Here is a 16,795-nt window from a genome sequence, read left to right on the forward strand (position 1 = left end):
ACACTCATACCGGTGAAGAGCAACCGGTGAAGAGGCGGGGCCAGGAGCTAAGACTCGACCCCTGCAACCACAAATAGGTGAGTACAAATAGGTGAGTACACACACACACCCACTCATACACACACACACACTCATACACATACACACGCACACACAAACACACACAAACACACACACACACACACACACACACACACACACACACACACACACACACACACACACACACACACACACACACACAAGCACTGGACAAGCACCTAAAGTCAGTTCCTGATCAGCCGGGCTGTGGCTCGTACGTTGGTTTGCGTGCAGCCAGCAGCAACAGCCTGGTTGATCAGGCTCTGATTCACCAGGAGGCCTGGTCACAGACCGGGCCGCGGGGGAGTTGACCCCCGGAACTCTCTCCAGGTAAACACACAGGAGCTTGGACTCGACTCCGGAGGCAGAGCTCAATAACACCTACACTTTGGTGGCCCTTACAAACCCCAACAACAACAAGTTGTCCCTACGTCTCCTTTCCGGTTCTGGGCTTGTGGCACACACACGTTTATTTTTTTGGCCCAACGGAAGACTGTGGGTGCTTTCGATATATACATCTTGTTACTATAGATCCATGTTCTTGTTGGCTGGGTTTCTACAGTTCTTTTATTCTTCATGACACAAATGATTAAGAAGGAACATCAGTTAAGACTTGGTTCCGCTAAGTTATTATCGTGGAGGTACCTTCATGTTTTTTAATGACTATTTTCAAACGAAAAGTTATTAGTCATGGCTGCTGAGGCAAAAAATGCAGCCGACATTACTAACAAGGGTAAGCATGGAGTGCTATTCACACCACAAGAGATTGATCAAATCGCCAGGTTCCTTGTTGCAAATCAGCGGCGAGAAAGAGAAAATCTTATCATCCCCAGAACCTTCACTCCCGTAGTGATGAAATCTAGAGAAGAGAAAGCCGTAGAGGCAGTCTTTGAAAGTTGTCCCTTCAAGGCTGTTTTATCGCTATTTGCAGGTAATGCCAGTTGTTTTATAGATTTTATAAGACATTATTATATGGAAGTAATTTGAGAATCATAGAATGAACAAATGTGTACACTGTACATCACATTATATTCCCTATATCATGAGTACTATATTTCAATTAGTTACTGTCTCCTATAGAAATCATTAATGTTGCTATAAAAAAAATTATAAATTTAACTTATTACTGTATTGTTATAGCATTGTTGTTAAAAATGGTTATCATTAATTTACAGGCTTTGTGCTTGGTGGAGGTATTGGTTTATTTGCTGCCAGTGTCACACCTTCCATTCCAACCCCAGACAAACCATTGCCATCTGCTCGAGAAGTAATTTTTTTTTTGTTTTAATATGCAATGAATCATGATACTTTTATTATTATTTTTAAGGATTTTGAATACCTCAGGAAAAAGGAGAGCATTGCAGTCATAAAGAATTTTGATTAGGTGGAAAGGTGTGTGGGTAGAATTGTGCTGCATATTCTATATATATTTTGTTACAGTAGTTACTTTTATTGAATGGAAACCTATTTCAATAAGAAATTTAGGTGTTATTACCCATGAGGGCAGACTCTCTCCTTGAGAATTAAAGTGCTAGGTTCATTGTGTTAAAAGGGAAGTCATGTAACAAGAAGGCCACCTTCAGCTTGTCTCATATTCTCATGTAACCCAGTGTCTTGATTCCTCCCATGATTCATACCTGGTTGTACCAGTCATTTCTTCAGAGCCTTTATTGCTCACCTGACTTACATTTGGAACATTCATTAGAATAGACATCATACCTCACAGAAGAAGTACAAAGGGAACAAAGGGCCATACAGGATATTGCAAGAAACTCAAAATATTTCTATTCCTATGCAAAATCCAAGCTAAGAACTACCTGTAGAATTGGACCACTACTGAGAGGAGGCTCATATACTGATGATGAACAGGAAATGAGTGAAATCCTAAAAGAAAAGTATGAGTCAGTGTTCAGCAGCCCACTAAATGACAGCAAGGTAGAAAATGCAGAAATATTTTTCACTCCAGAAGAAGGCCGTGCAGACCAACTAACTGACAGTACAAATCCCATAGTTTTCGAAGAAATGGAAAACATGCCCACTCACTCAGCACCTGGACCAGATTCATGGAATGCTCTGTTTATAAAGAAGTGCAAAGTACCACTAGCACAAGCCCTCAGTATTCTTTGGAGAAAGAGCCTAGATCTAGGTGAAATACCAGAGGCCTTGAAGAGTGCAGACATAGGTCCTTTGCATAAGGGAGGTAGTAGAGCACTAGCTAAAAATTACAGACCAGTAGCCCTAACCTCGCACATCATAAAAATCTTTGAAAGAGTGATGAGACGGCAGATTACAAATTTCATGGAGCACCACAACCAACATAACCCAAACCAGCATGGTTTTAGAGCAGGATGATCATGCCTGTCACAGCTGCTGAACCACTATGACAGAATTACGGAGGCCAAAATGCAGATGTGAGCTACACAGATTTTGCAAAGGTGTTTGACAAATGCAATCATGGAGTGATAGCGCACAAAATGAAGGCCATGGGCATTATGGGGAGGGTAGGCAGATGGATTTTCGGGTTCCTAACACACAGAACACAAAAAGTAGTAGTGAACAGGGCAAGATCCAGCATCAGTGAGGTCAAAAGCTCAGTGCCTCAAGGCACTGTCCTGCTACCTCTGCTGTTTCTCATCCTCATAGCAGACATAGACAAAAACACCCGACACACTTTTGTATCATCATTTTCAGATGACACTAAAATTAGCATGAAAGTCACCACAATAGAGGACACTGAAAAAGTACAGGAAGACATAAACAGGGTTTTCCAGTGGGCAGTGGAGAACAACATGATGTTCAATGGTGATAAGTTCCAGCTGCTTAGGTATGGAAAGAATGAAGAACTCAAAAGGAACACTATATACAAAACTCAAGAGGGTCACCAAATAGAATGTAAGGAACACGTAAAAAACCTGGGAACAATTATGTCAGCGGACTTTTCTTCTAAAGATCATAACAAGACAAAGATCATGACAGCCAGGAAGATGATGGAGTGGATATTGAGAACTTTCAAAACAAGGGAAATAATGCCGATGGTGACATTCTTCAAATCGCTAGTGCTCTCTCACTTACAATATTGCTCAATGCTGACAGTCCCTTTCAAAGCAGGAGAAATATCAGAGCTGAAACAAATACAGAGATCGTTTATGGCTCACATTGAGCATGTAAAGCACCTAAACTACTGGGAATGCCTGCAAGTCTTGAACATGTATTCATTAGAGCAGAGAAGAGAGATACATGATAATATGTACCTGGAAAACACTCGAGGGCCTATTCCCAAATCTGCACACTTCCATAACAACATACTAGAGTGAGAGATATGGAAGGAAGTGTAAAATAAGCCCAGTGAGGAGCAGGGGTGCGGTGGGGACAATAAGGGAACATTGTATCAACATCTGGGGTCCCAGACTATTCAACATCTTACTAGAAGATATCAGAAACATGGCTGGAACAAGTGTAGAAACCTTCAAAAGGAAACTGGACAAGTATCTTCACCAGATGCCAGATCAACCGGGCTGTGATGGATATGTGGGGCAGCGGTTATATGTGGCATGCCTACTGGATGTTCAAGCCACTATCACTTAGAACCTCCTTTATCTATTCCTAACACTTCCTGGAAAATTCTCTGTACGTCCTCCATTCATCCACTCTAGATTTGTTAAACTTATGTTGCTAAATTCTTTCTAAATAATTTAACCTTCTCAACATCAACTAATTCACACATTGAATTATATTTTTCATACTACTGCACCATCATCAAATTTCATTACTGTATTCTCTACACACAAAACATTGATCTTAAAAGCTGTGTATGTATTTGTATAACCATAAATTAGCTAAAACAAGCCATTTCTATTGTCAAACTTTGAGATGATCCATGGGGTGGATAATAGCAAGTAATTTGTAAAATACTTGCAGGAACTTTCATTCTTTAAAATTTTGTTAGAAAATAAGAATTAAATGTAAGAAATTATTTAATAATTTTTTGATATTGTGAGATATACTAGAATACCTTTCTCAGTAGCCATAGTTCCTTTTTTTTTTAATACATTTGAGTACCATGAGCTCTACAGTAATAGAAAATTTAATGGTTTCCTTGAGTGCCCAGTTATGATCTATCCATGATTTAATTAATATCATTATTTCTTGCAGGTTCTCAGAGAATTAAAAGTTTCAACTATATCCTATGGTAAAAATTTTGCTGCCATTGGCTTCCTATTTTCTGGAGTAGAGTGTGCAATTGAATCGGTGAGTATTTTCATTTCACTTAATGATTAAGCAATAGTTTGTTGTACAATATTGCTCTAATATTGATTCTAGAAATGTTTGGACACTCAGCCAGTTGGGTGCCCAATTTATTCATATAATTACACATGCTGTACAGTATATTCAAGGCATTCTTATCATTACATAATGCCATGAAATTCTTTCATTGCTGATAATATTTCTTCAACCTTGTTCTCATTCTGGCATGTGGATATGAGATCGTTTTCCTTTAGTGTCAACCACCTTTTTCATCTTGCAGTTACTCGTCCAATTGTACACGTCATCAATCTGAATTTGTCTCTTCTCTCTGCATACCAGAATTATCCAGGAGCTTCATGATTTCTCTCATTTGGGATCTAGTATTTAGAGTGTGCAATATTTTTTTTATTTATTATTTTTTTTTATTATCACACCGGCCGATTCCCACCAAGGCAGGGTGGCCCGAAAAAGAAAAACTTTCACCATCATTCACTCCATCACTGTCTTGCCAGAAGGGTGCTTTACACTACAGTTTTTAAACTGCAACATTAACACCCCTCCTTCAGAGTGCAGGCACTGTACTTCCCATCTCCAGGACTCAAGTCCGGCCTGCCGGTTTCCCTGAATCCCTTCATAAATGTTACTTTGCTCACACTCCAACAGCACGTCAAGTACAGTGGACCCCCGCTTAACGATCACCTCCAAATGCGACCAATTATGTAAGTGTATTTATGTAAGTGCGTTTGTACGTGTATGTTTGGGGGTCTGAAATGGACTAATCTACTTCACAATATTCCTTATGGGAAAAAATTCGGTCAGTACTGGCACCTGAACATACTACTGGAATGAAAAAAGTTCGTTAACCGGGGGTTCACTGTATTAAAAACCATTTGTCTCCATTCACTCCTATCAAACACGCTCACGCATGCCTGCTGGAAGTCCAAGCCCCTCGCACACAAAACCTCCTTTACCCCCTCCCTCCAACCCTTCCTAGGCCGACCCCTACCCCGCCTTCCTTCCACTACAGACTGATACACTCTTGAAGTCATTCTGTTTCGCTCCATTCTCTCTACATGTCCGAACCACCTCAACAACCCTTCCTCAGCCCTCTGGACAACAGTTTTGGTAATCCCGCACCTCCTCCTAACTTCCAAACTACGAATTCTCTGCATTATATTCACACCACACATTGCCCTCAGACATGACATCTCCACTGCCTCCAGCCTTCTCCTCGCTGCAACATTCATCACCCACGCTTCACACCCATATAAGAGCGTTGGTAAAACTATACTCTCATACATTCCCCTCTTTGCCTCCAAGGACAAAGTTCTTTGTCTCCACAGACTCCTAAGTGCACCACTCACTCTTTTTCCCTCATCAATTCTATGATTCACCTCATCTTTCATAGACCCATCCGCTGACACGTCCACTCCCAAATATCTGAATACGTTCACCTCCTCCATACTCTCTCCCTCCAATCTGATATTCAATCTTTCATCACCTAATCTTTTTGTTATCCTCATAACCTTACTCTTTCCTGTATTCACCTTTAATTTTCTTCTTTTGCACACCCTACCAAATTCATCCACCAATCTCTGCAACTTCTCTTCAGAATCTCCCAAGAGCACAGTGTCATCAGCAAAGAGCAGCTGTGACAACTCCCACTTTGTGTGTGATTCTTTATCTTTTAACTCCACGCCTCTTGCCAAGACCCTCGTATTTACTTCTCTTACAACCCCATCTATAAATATATTAAACAACCACGGTGACATCACACATCCTTGTCTAAGGCCTACTTTTACTGGGAAAAAATTTCCCTCTTTCCTACATACTCTAACTTGAGCCTCACTATCCTCGTAAAAACTCTTCACTGCTTTCAGTAACCTACCTCCTACACCATACACTTGCAACATCTGCCACATTGCCCCCCTATCCACCCTGTCATACGCCTTTTCCAAATCCATAAATGCCACAAAGACCTCTTTAGCCTTATCTAAATACTGTTCACTTATATGTTTCACTGTAAACACCTGGTCCACACACCCCCTACCTTTCCTAAAGCCTCCTTGTTCATCTGCTATCCTATTCTCCGTCTTACTCTTAATTCTTTCAATTATAACTCTACCATACACTTTACCAGGTACACTCAACAGACTTATCCCCCTATAATTTTTGCACTCTCTTTTATCCCCTTTGCCTTTATACAAAGGAACTATGCATGCTCTCTGCCAATCCCTAGGTACCTTACCCTCTTCCATACATTTATTAAATAATTGCACCAACCACTCCAAAACCATATCCCCACCTGCTTTTAACATTTCTATCTTTATCCCATCAATCCCGGCTGCCTTACCCCCTTTCATTTTACCTACTGCCTCACGAACTTCCCCCACACTCACAACTGGCTCTTCCTCACTCCTACAAGATGTTATTCCTCCTTGCCCTATACACGAAATCACAGCTTCCCTATCTTCATCAACATTTAACAATTCCTCAAAATATTCCTTCCATCTTCCCAATACCTCTAACTCTCCATTTAATAACTCTCCTCTCCTATTTTTAACTGACAAATCCATTTGTTCTCTAGGCTTTCTTAACTTGTTAATCTCACTCCAAAACTTTTTCTTATTTTCAACAAAATTTGTTGATAACATCTCACCCACTCTCTCATTTGCTCTCTTTTTACATTGCTTCACCACTCTCTTAGCTTCTCTCTTTTTCTCCATATACTCTTCCCTCCTTGCATCACTTCTACTTTGTAAAAACTTCTCATATGCTAACTTTTTCTCCCTTAGTACTCTCTTTACATCATCATTCCACCAATCGCTCCTCTTCCCTCCTGCACCCACTTTCCTGTAACCACAAACTTCTGCTGAACACTCTAACACTACATTTTTAAACCTACCCCATACCTCTTCGACCCCATTGCCTATGCTCTCATTAGCCCATCTATCCTCCAATAGTAATTATTTAATTCATTTGACTCATTCATTGCACAATCAGCATTGATCTGAGCTTTGTAAATATAGTATTACACTCCTATGTTCTTCTCCCATACATCTGTATGATCCTTACTGACTTAACACTTGTTTTTGAATAATAATAATAATTGTTTACATTAGAGTTGGCTGAATGATGCCCTCCAGTATTCTTTGCTTACTTCCAAAGGATAGAGCTACTGAACTGATCCTTTTTCCCTAAATGGTTTCTTATCAAAGACAGGTCATTCACTATAAATTCTGTTACATACCCTTTAAACTGAATAATAATAATAATAATAATAATAATAATAATAATAATAATAATAATAATAATACAGTCTCTCCTCACTTAACGATGGAGTTCTGTTCCTGAGACCATGTCGTTAAACGAATTTGTCGCTATGTGAGGAGCATACTTTAATGGTAGTGGGTTTCTGTCAACCATCTTTGATATTGTTTTAATGTCTCCTTTGTACCATTTATAACATTTCTGGTATACAGCCTCTCCTCACTTAGCGACATACTCGTTTACCAATGACTCAGACTTACAACGGGCTCTTTGACCAGTATTCATACCTAAATAATGTATGTTAGAGCTGATTTCCTCTATTCTGTTTATTACAGTACAGTGTATATGGTACACTACTGTATAAACATTTAAAAATAAAAGTATACCAGAAATGCTATAAATGGTGCAAAGGTAACATTAAAACAATATCAAAGAGGGTTGACACTAATGCATTACCATTATACAGTGGACCCCCGGTTAACGATATTTTTTCATTCCATAAGTATGTTCAGGTGCCAGTACTGACTGAATTTGTTCCCATAAGGAATATTGTGAAGTAGATTAGTCCATTTCAGACCCCCAAACATACATGTACAGACGCACTTACATAAATACACTTACATAATTGGTCGCATTGGGAGGTGATCGTTATGCGGGGGTCCACTGTAGTATGCAAGGTCTTAGGAATGGAACTCTGTCGTTAAGTGAGGAGAGGCTGTATTTTTAAATGTTTTTATACAGAAGTGTACTGTATATTAAAATAAACAGAATAGAGGAAATCAGCACTAATATACATTATTTAGGTATGAATACTGGTCAGAGAGCCCGTCGTAAGTTTGAGGCGTCGGTAAACGAGTACATTGCTAAGTGAGGAGAGGCTGTACAGTAGTCCCCTGTATCTGTGGGGGATGTGTTCCAAGACCTACCATGGATAGTAGCGAACCCTATATATAAGTAATTTTTTGTGTATATACATACTTATGATAAAGTTCAATTGATAAATTATGCAAAATAAGTCTAGAATTCCTAGGTAGTAAGTTGATAGACAGCAACCACCCAGGGAGGTACTACAGTCGTGCCAAGTGAGTGCAAAACAGAAGCCTGTAATTGTTTTAAATGATGGTAAGAGAACTGGTGTCTTTTTTTTCTATCTCATAAATCGTGCAAGGTTTCAGGTATGTCTTGGTACTTGTACTTACACTTAGGTACACAATACATATACAGTGCTAGTCGCGGCATTATGCCGGGTGAGCGCTCCTGCATAATGCCGTGACGAAAATAGAAGGCCTACCATACAGAGGGGGTCTTGTTTTCGTCAATGCATTCTGCTGGGTAGCAGCCATTAGCATGATGTCACGGCCTGCCGCCACACTTCACAGTGACTTCTCATTGCACACGTGACTGCCGTGGTGAGAGGAAGAGTTGCATTTTTGTCTTTCATCTGCCTCATCTTTTGTCCGGTGTTCCCTTTGGGTTTGGGGCTGTATATGTTTGATTATGGGTAAAAGGAAGTCTTTAACACCTGAAACTATTGCTCAGATCATAGAGGCTCACAAAGCTGGGCACCAGACGCAAGAAATATTGGAGAATGTTGGTGTGTGTGTGTGTTCAGTGAGGAACTGGGTGCAGTGTTTCAAGGCTGGTGACGGTGTCGAGTTAACGTCTGCCAAACCTCGTCCTGGCCCCTCCAGGAAGATATCTGTTCGTACCTTAACTGTGTTAAAGAACCAGTTACTCTCTAACTGCTTCTTTAACACAGTTAAGGTACTAACAGTTAAATGTATGGAAATTTTGCTGAATTTATGGTAATATTTATGTTACAAAATTATTAAATGATATTTTTCTTAATATTTAGTGTTAAAATGCATAAAAAATTATATATTGCCATGAAAAAAAAAAAAATTCCACAAATTTGCGGGGATTTCCGCAAACAATTATTAGTTAGATTCTAAGGAAAAATCCGCGAATTACTGAAGTTGTGAATTTGGAACTGCAAATTCACGGGGATCTACTGCATATATACACTCCCCTGGGTTTTCTTCTGTTTTCTTAGTAGTTTTTGCTTTTGTTTATTTCCTCTTATCTCCATGAGGAAGTGGAACAGAATTCTTCCTCCCTAAGCTATGTGTATCGTAAGAGATGACTAACATGCTGGGAGCAAGGGACTAGTAACCTCTTACCCTGTATACATTACTAAAGTTAAAAAGAGAAACTTTTGTTTTTCTTCTTGGGCCACCCTTCCTCGGTGGGATACGGCTGCTTTGTTGAAAGAAGTACATAGTCTAGAATTACCACTTTTTACTATTGTGAAGCATTTTACAGCTTCTCTTAGGCTTTGAACAACTGCCACCATCACTACTTTTGCACTTTGGGGCCATTATTAAGCAAAACTAATTTTTTTTGGGGTCACAGTAAACTGCATAACTGAAACCACAGATACCAAATCCATAGATATGGGGGTCCTACTGTAATTATATTTACTTAAGTTACATTAGATGGATGCAAGGTTGAGAAAATTGCTGTAATTATTGTAATTACTGTAATTTCTGTAATTTTGTATTTTATACACTGTACTTTGGAAAGTTTCTATCCTTGTTTCTTTTAATCAACACGGATGAGTACCTTAGTTATATTGTCATTCTTCTTCTTTCTTTCAACAAACAGGCCGTATCCCACCAAGGCAGGTTGGCCCAAAAAGAAAAAAGAAAGTTTCTCTTTTTACCTTAAGTAATGTAGTATACAGGAAAAGGGGTTACTAGCCCCTTGTTCCTGGCATGTTAGTCGCCTTTTATGACAGTCATGGCTTATGGAGGAAGAATTCTGTTCCACTTTTCCATGGAGATAAGAGGAAATAAACAAGAACAAGAACTAGTAAGAAAATAGAAGAAAACCCAGAGGGGTGTGTATATATATATATGCTTGTACAAGCATGTGTAGTGTGACCTAAGTGTAAGTAGAAGTAGCAAGATGTACCTGAAATCTTGCATGTTTATGAGACACAGAAAGACACCAGCAATCCTACCATCATGTAAAACAATTGTACAGGCAGGATGGTAGTACCTCCCTGATCGGTTGCTGTCTGCCAACCTACTACCTATGGTTATATTGTCATTTTCTTTTTAACATGCTGGCTGTCTCCTACAGAAGCAGGGTGACCCAAAAAAGAAAGACACTTTCACCATCATTGACACATAATCACTGTCTTTGTAGGGGTGCCCAGTTATGACAGTTTAGATGTCACTCCAAACAGCCAGTATCCCAAACCCCTCCTTTAACCCTTAAACTGTCCAAACGTAGATCTACGTTTGCACATGTAGTGCTCCGAACATACATCTACGTTTTTTTTTACATTGTTTCTTATGGAGAAAATTCAGGTCAGAGCGCTACGCGCACAAACGTAAATCTATGTTGGGACAGTTTAAGGGTTAAAGTGCAGGCATTGCACTCCCACCTCTAGGACTCAAGTCCAGCTAACTGGTTTTCCTGAATCCCTTCACAAAATATTACCCTGCTCACACTCCAATAGCTCGTCAGGTCCCAAAAGCCATTTGTCTCCATTCATTCCTATCTGACACACACATGTCTGTTGCATACCCAGACCCCTTGCACACAAAACTTCTTTTATCCCCTCCCTCCATCCTTTCCTAGGATGACCCCTACCACTCCTCCCATCCACCACAGGTTTATACACCTTCCAAGTCATTCTAGTTTGCTCCATCCTCTGTAAATGATCAGACTACCTCAATAACCCCTCTTCAGCCTTCTGAATAATATTTTTTGTAACTCCGCACCTCCTAATTTCCACACTTCGAATTCTCTACACAATATTTACACCACACATTGCCCTTAGACACGACATCTCCACTGCCTCCAGCCTTCTCTTCGCTGCAGCATTCACAGCCCAGGCTTCACACCCATATAAGAGTGTTAGTACCACAATACTCTTGTACGTATATTCACTTCTTTGCCTCTATGGATAACGTTTTTTTGTTTCCACAGACACCTCAGTGCACCACTCACCTTTTTTCCTTCATCGGTGCTGTGGTTAACATTGTCCTTCGTAAACTCATCTGTTGACAAATCTACTCCCAAATATCTGAACACATTCACTTCTTCCACACTCCCTCCCTCCAATGTGATATCCAATTTTTCTTTACTTAACTCGTTTGATACCTCATCACCTTACTCTTATCTATGTTCACTTTAAACTTTCTCTCTTTACACACCCTGCCAAACTCATCTACAACCTTTGCAACTTTTTTTAGAATCTCCCAAAAACACAGTATCATCAGCAAAAAGTAACTGTGACAACTCCCATTTTGTATTTGATTCCCCATAATTTAATCTCACCCCTCTTCCCAACACCCTAACATTTACTTCTTTTACAACCCCATCTATAAATATGTTAAACAGCCATGGTGACATTACATACCTAAGGCCTACTTTTACCTGAAAATAAACTCCCTCTCTCCTACACACCCTAACCTGAGCCTCACTATCCTCATTATAGTACAGTATATTAAATTCTTACAAAAAATAAACATTCTAGAACTCAGGCATACCATATATATATGCATTAATACAAAATCAATATTGTGTAGATAAACAAAAATAGTCCAATTATGCACCATATCATATATTTTTTGTTTTCCACAGTAATGTGTAAGGATGTATTGTAACTGATATGTTGAATAGATTTTTATTGCTTAATTTTACAGTATCGTGGAAAAACTGATTGGAAGAATGGTACATACGCAGGGGCAGTAACGGGTGGGGTTCTTGGACTTAGAGGTAAGTTGTGGGTTAAGGATGAAAAGTTTAGTAAAAAATGCTTATAATTATTGAGCATTGAAGTTTTGCTATTGTAAAAATTTTATATTCTGAAAGGCAATCATAAGTGATTAATTCCTGCTAATTTGCTATTAAAAACACAACTATTTTCCAAGAGTTATTTCTGCATGTAGACACACACAGACACACTAGTATGTAGAGCAAACCTTTATTTGGACAGAGTTTTTCAAGTCATGTTGAGGATTACATTCACACACTTCCTTTGATCAAAATGTTGTCCAAATAAAAAAGTTTGTACGGTATACAGGGTTTTGATTATCTGTGCATTTGTTGACATCATGTCTTTCAATTCAGGCATCATCCTGTGGCTAAACCATTTTCATGGTATTTTTTTAACGGTTGTTATATTTGATTGCATTAGTTTTATGAGTGTACTTTGTTGTATCATACAATATTTGTATATTGGTTCAAATATAAAGTGCTCATTCATTTTTGTTTTCTACATTTTCAGCGGGAGTTAAAGCTGGTGTTGCTGGTGCCTTTGGCTTTGCAGTGTTTTCCTTTGCAATTGATTACTACATGAGACACTGAATGCATGCCTATTGCATCCAGTCTTAAATACAGTATCATGAGAATGTGTACAGGAGATTTTAAATTAACATTATTATAGCAATCATTATGTATAATAGATTAATAATTAGGTGGTTACACTTTCTGTATTGAATAAAAATAATGTGAGTTTTTATAGAAGTGCTAAATAAGTGAGGAAAACAGCTGTGATCATAATTAAGATTCTTTTGTGTTACTTTAGAAAAAAAAAGTCATCAGCTTAATTACAGTGAGTACACATCTGGCTGTAATTATTAGTTTAGAAGCTGATGTAAACAATACAGCTTGCTAAGGTGAGTAGTCGTGAAAATGAATGATCAAAAACAGCTTAAAATTTGCAAAAAAAAATTTTATATACTAACCTTACCAATTGAGAACAATAACAAATACCGAAATCTTAGTGTAATATGTATCATAATATAAAAAAATCTCATGTTGTATAATGAAATTTGACATAAATAAAATACCTATAATAAAAATTTGTAGCTGATAAATATTTCCATTTTTTCATCTTTGTGGAGAGAATTAACAAAAATGTGGACATGATGGGAAAAAGGAGACAAATTCAGTATGATGTGATCTTTTACTGACGATGTCAATAAAATATTGCATGTGATGTATTTTGCGTCTTTCTTGTTTCTTCATCATGTGATTGTGTTAAAATGGCAGACAAGCATTTCCCAGAACTATAACAAATTTCAGATTTAGAGAGCAAACACCACCCATCTTCTAAGCTTTAAATATACTAAATATGCAAGATCATATACATATTCAACCATTCATGGGAGGTGCCTTGATGCCTGATAAGGAGCTCTTGATTCAAGAAATTAATGCTACCATCTCCTTTGAATCAAATCTGATTACTTCTCATTTCCTTGGTGCCATATGGCCACTGTTGGCTTAGAGCTTCCCTTGATTATAATAATTTATATTTTAAGTGCCTTGAGCTTTAGCAGAACCTATAAACACACCACAAGAAATAAATATATCATGTTTTACATGCATGATTAAACCTGTCAGAACCGTATAAATAAAATAGGTCTCAATAAACTAGAGGTATTTTGTCAATATTATATTCATATGGAGGTGTGAAATCTGTAGAGGTCATACAGTATCTGGGGCATTGAAGGCAATCAGGCATTGATCTAAGGAAGCAGAAGGAAGCTTTTATGCCTTACATCAAGTGTCCTTCACCAGTATCAAGCCACCTTGAAGAGATTTTTTTTATAATCAGAAAGTTAAAAGAAATGTAAGAGAGCACCTGTACTCTGAGTGTTCTACTGTCACATTACCACAACTTAAAATATATTGTGGGAGTTAGGCCAGGACAGCTACATAGCTCATCTGTCTTGAGATTACTAGATAGAGGATTGAGCCTCCATGTGCTTATTTACCCTAGTGGTTTTAGTGTTTTTTGTCACAGTGAATGACCCATAGGGGATTAGCACTTTTTGTAAATCTAATAAGAGTTATTTATAAAAATAATATTTATTGTAAAGTGTACATAACTATTCATATGCAAGTATGAATATGTATAATAATAAATTTAAAATAGTCTTGAAAAAAATATTAATTGTAAAATGTACATAATCCACTCATGTGCGAGTATGAATAAGCATAATACAGGTCGTCCATCACCAATCTGGCATCACTGGGACCTGTAGTGTGCTGGATTAGTTAGTTTGCTGGATTACAGAGTGGTTAGGTTAGAATACATATAATTAACCTATCAATAGAGAGACTTTCTTCTACATCTTCATCATTTTCATCAGTGCTTTCTCCTCCACTGGCTTGCTCTTGTGGATTTACAACCATCTGCACAATTTCAGAGTCAGTATAATGATGAAATTTGAGTCAGCACAATGATTTGAATCGGTATAATGATGAAATTTGAAATTATGCTCGCCGAAATTAGTGCTGGTTTACTGATGGAACCAGATAGCTGATTGCTGGATTAGTGATGGCAGACCTGTAATAAACAATTTGAAGTAGCATTAGAGATGAATGGTTCAGAGAACCGACACGATAAATTAGACACATGTGCAACTCTTGGGTATCTTTATTGAGTAAACGTTTCACCACACAGTGGCTTCGTCAGTCTTTACAAAGGAGAATCATGAAGAACAGGAGGAGTTTGACACTGCAACTTCTTGGGATCTTAATACAGTGGACCCCCAGTTTACGATATTATTTCATTCCAGAAGTATGTTCAGGTGCTAGTACTGAATGAATTTGGTCCCATAAGGAATATTGTGAATTAGATTAGTCCATTTCAGACCCCCAAACATACACGTACAAACGCACTTACATAAATACACTTACATAATTGGTCGCATTGGGAGCTGATCGTAAAGCGGGGGTCCACTGTACTTGGGAATTCTTCACTTGCCTAACCCTTGGGCATGATCTACTTCCACATTGGGCAAATGTGATACCTCCTACGACTGCTGTACCTCTCTATCTGCCTACAGTATGAAAGCCACTTCTTCGGACATACTGTATGCTGTATTCTTTTGAAGATGGATGGACTGATCACATCGACTCAAGGCTGAAGGACTGATTACCTCAAACTCCTCCTGTTCTTCATGATTCTCCTTTGTATGGGCTGATGAAGCCACTGTGTGGCAAAACGTTTCCTCAATAAAGATACCCAAGAGTTGCACATGTGTTTGATTTATCAAGTAGCATTAGAACAATCCTTCTCTTTCTTAAGAAAAAGGAAAGTCACAAAATTATAACTGGAACAATTCACAACTAACCTGATAACATCATGCAGTAATGGTCCGGCATGAAACTGTTATCAAGTCACAAGAGAAGGATGAGTAGTAAGGTGTAAGTTTTTTTTTTTTTTTAACAAGTCGGCCGTCTCCCACCGAGGCAGGGTGACCCAAAAAGGAAAATCCCCAAAAAGAAAATACTTTCATCATTATTCAACTCTTTCACCTCACTCACACATAATCACTGTTTTTGCAGAGGTGCTCAGAACACAACAGCTTAGAAGCAAATACGTATAAAGATACACAACATATTCCTCCAAACTGCCAATATCCCGAACCCCTCCTTTAGAGTTCAGGCATTGTACTTCCCATTTTCAGGACTCGTGTCTGGCTATACAAAAATAACCGGTTTCCCTGAATCCCTTCACTAAATATTACCCTGCTCACACTCCAACAGATCATCAGGTCCCAAATACCATTCGTCTCCATTCACTCCTATCGAACACGCTCACGCACGCCTGCTGGAAGTCCAAGTCCCTCGCCTACAAAACCTCCCATACCCCTTCCTTCCAACCTTTTCGAGGATGACCCCTACCCCACCTTCCTTCCCCTACAGATTTAAATGCTCTCCGTGTCATTCTACTTTGATCCATTCTCTCTAAATGACCAAACCACCTCAACCACCCAACCCCTCTTCAGTCCTCTGACTAATACTTTTATTACTCCACATAAGGTGTAAGTAAGATCAGATAAAGAGGTTAGGAGGTAATAAATTTCAGGTCAACAGAGGCACTGACTTATGTGGATTTACTTTCTTGTGTATATCATAAAAAATTTGAGACAGCAAAGGTCAAATCAGGTCACAAGTGTTCTGAAGATAGAGTAGTGTAGTATGAAATGTTCTAATCTCCAAAACATGTACGTGCACACACAGTATATTCAAGATTGACTGAAGTCATATAAAGATTTATCTGCAATTCATGGTGGGCTGTGGTGCAGACGCGCTGTATAGTCCTTGTGGCTTAGCGCTTCTTTTTTATTATAATAATAATAATGTGGTGCAGACCCATTGACACCTGTGG

The 16,795-nt window shown here is 38.6% G+C and overlaps 1 protein-coding gene across 1 annotated transcript; it reads left to right on the forward strand.

The window, feature by feature from the left end:
- Positions 1-507: 507 nt before the first annotated feature.
- LOC128685666 (mitochondrial import inner membrane translocase subunit Tim22-like) lies at positions 508-13,475 on the forward strand. The gene is made up of 5 exons (XM_070097316.1): positions 508-1,012; positions 1,257-1,348; positions 4,234-4,329; positions 12,315-12,387; positions 12,899-13,475. Exons 1-5 carry the CDS (start codon positions 772-774, stop codon positions 12,976-12,978), a joined length of 582 nt encoding a protein of 193 aa, XP_069953417.1. The 5' UTR covers positions 508-771; the 3' UTR covers positions 12,979-13,475.
- Positions 13,476-16,795: the final 3,320 nt, after the last annotated feature.

The sequence above is a fragment of the Cherax quadricarinatus genome, chromosome 57, assembly GCF_038502225.1.
Source record: "Cherax quadricarinatus isolate ZL_2023a chromosome 57, ASM3850222v1, whole genome shotgun sequence".
NCBI lineage: Eukaryota > Metazoa > Arthropoda > Malacostraca > Decapoda > Parastacidae > Cherax > Cherax quadricarinatus.

What these genes read in the sequence shown, in the direction of transcription:
- LOC128685666 (XM_070097316.1), top strand. Translation starts at nt 772, where the DNA reads ATGGCTGCTGAGGCAAAAAATGCAGCCGACATTACTAACAAGGGTAAG. An exon ending in TAGAGTGTGCAATTGAATCG is followed by an intron (nt 4,330 to 12,314) that starts GTGAGTATTTTC and finishes TTAATTTTACAG; the next exon opens with TATCGTGGAAAAACTGATTG. An exon ending in TGGGGTTCTTGGACTTAGAG is followed by an intron (nt 12,388 to 12,898) that starts GTAAGTTGTGGG and finishes CTACATTTTCAG; the next exon opens with CGGGAGTTAAAGCTGGTGTT.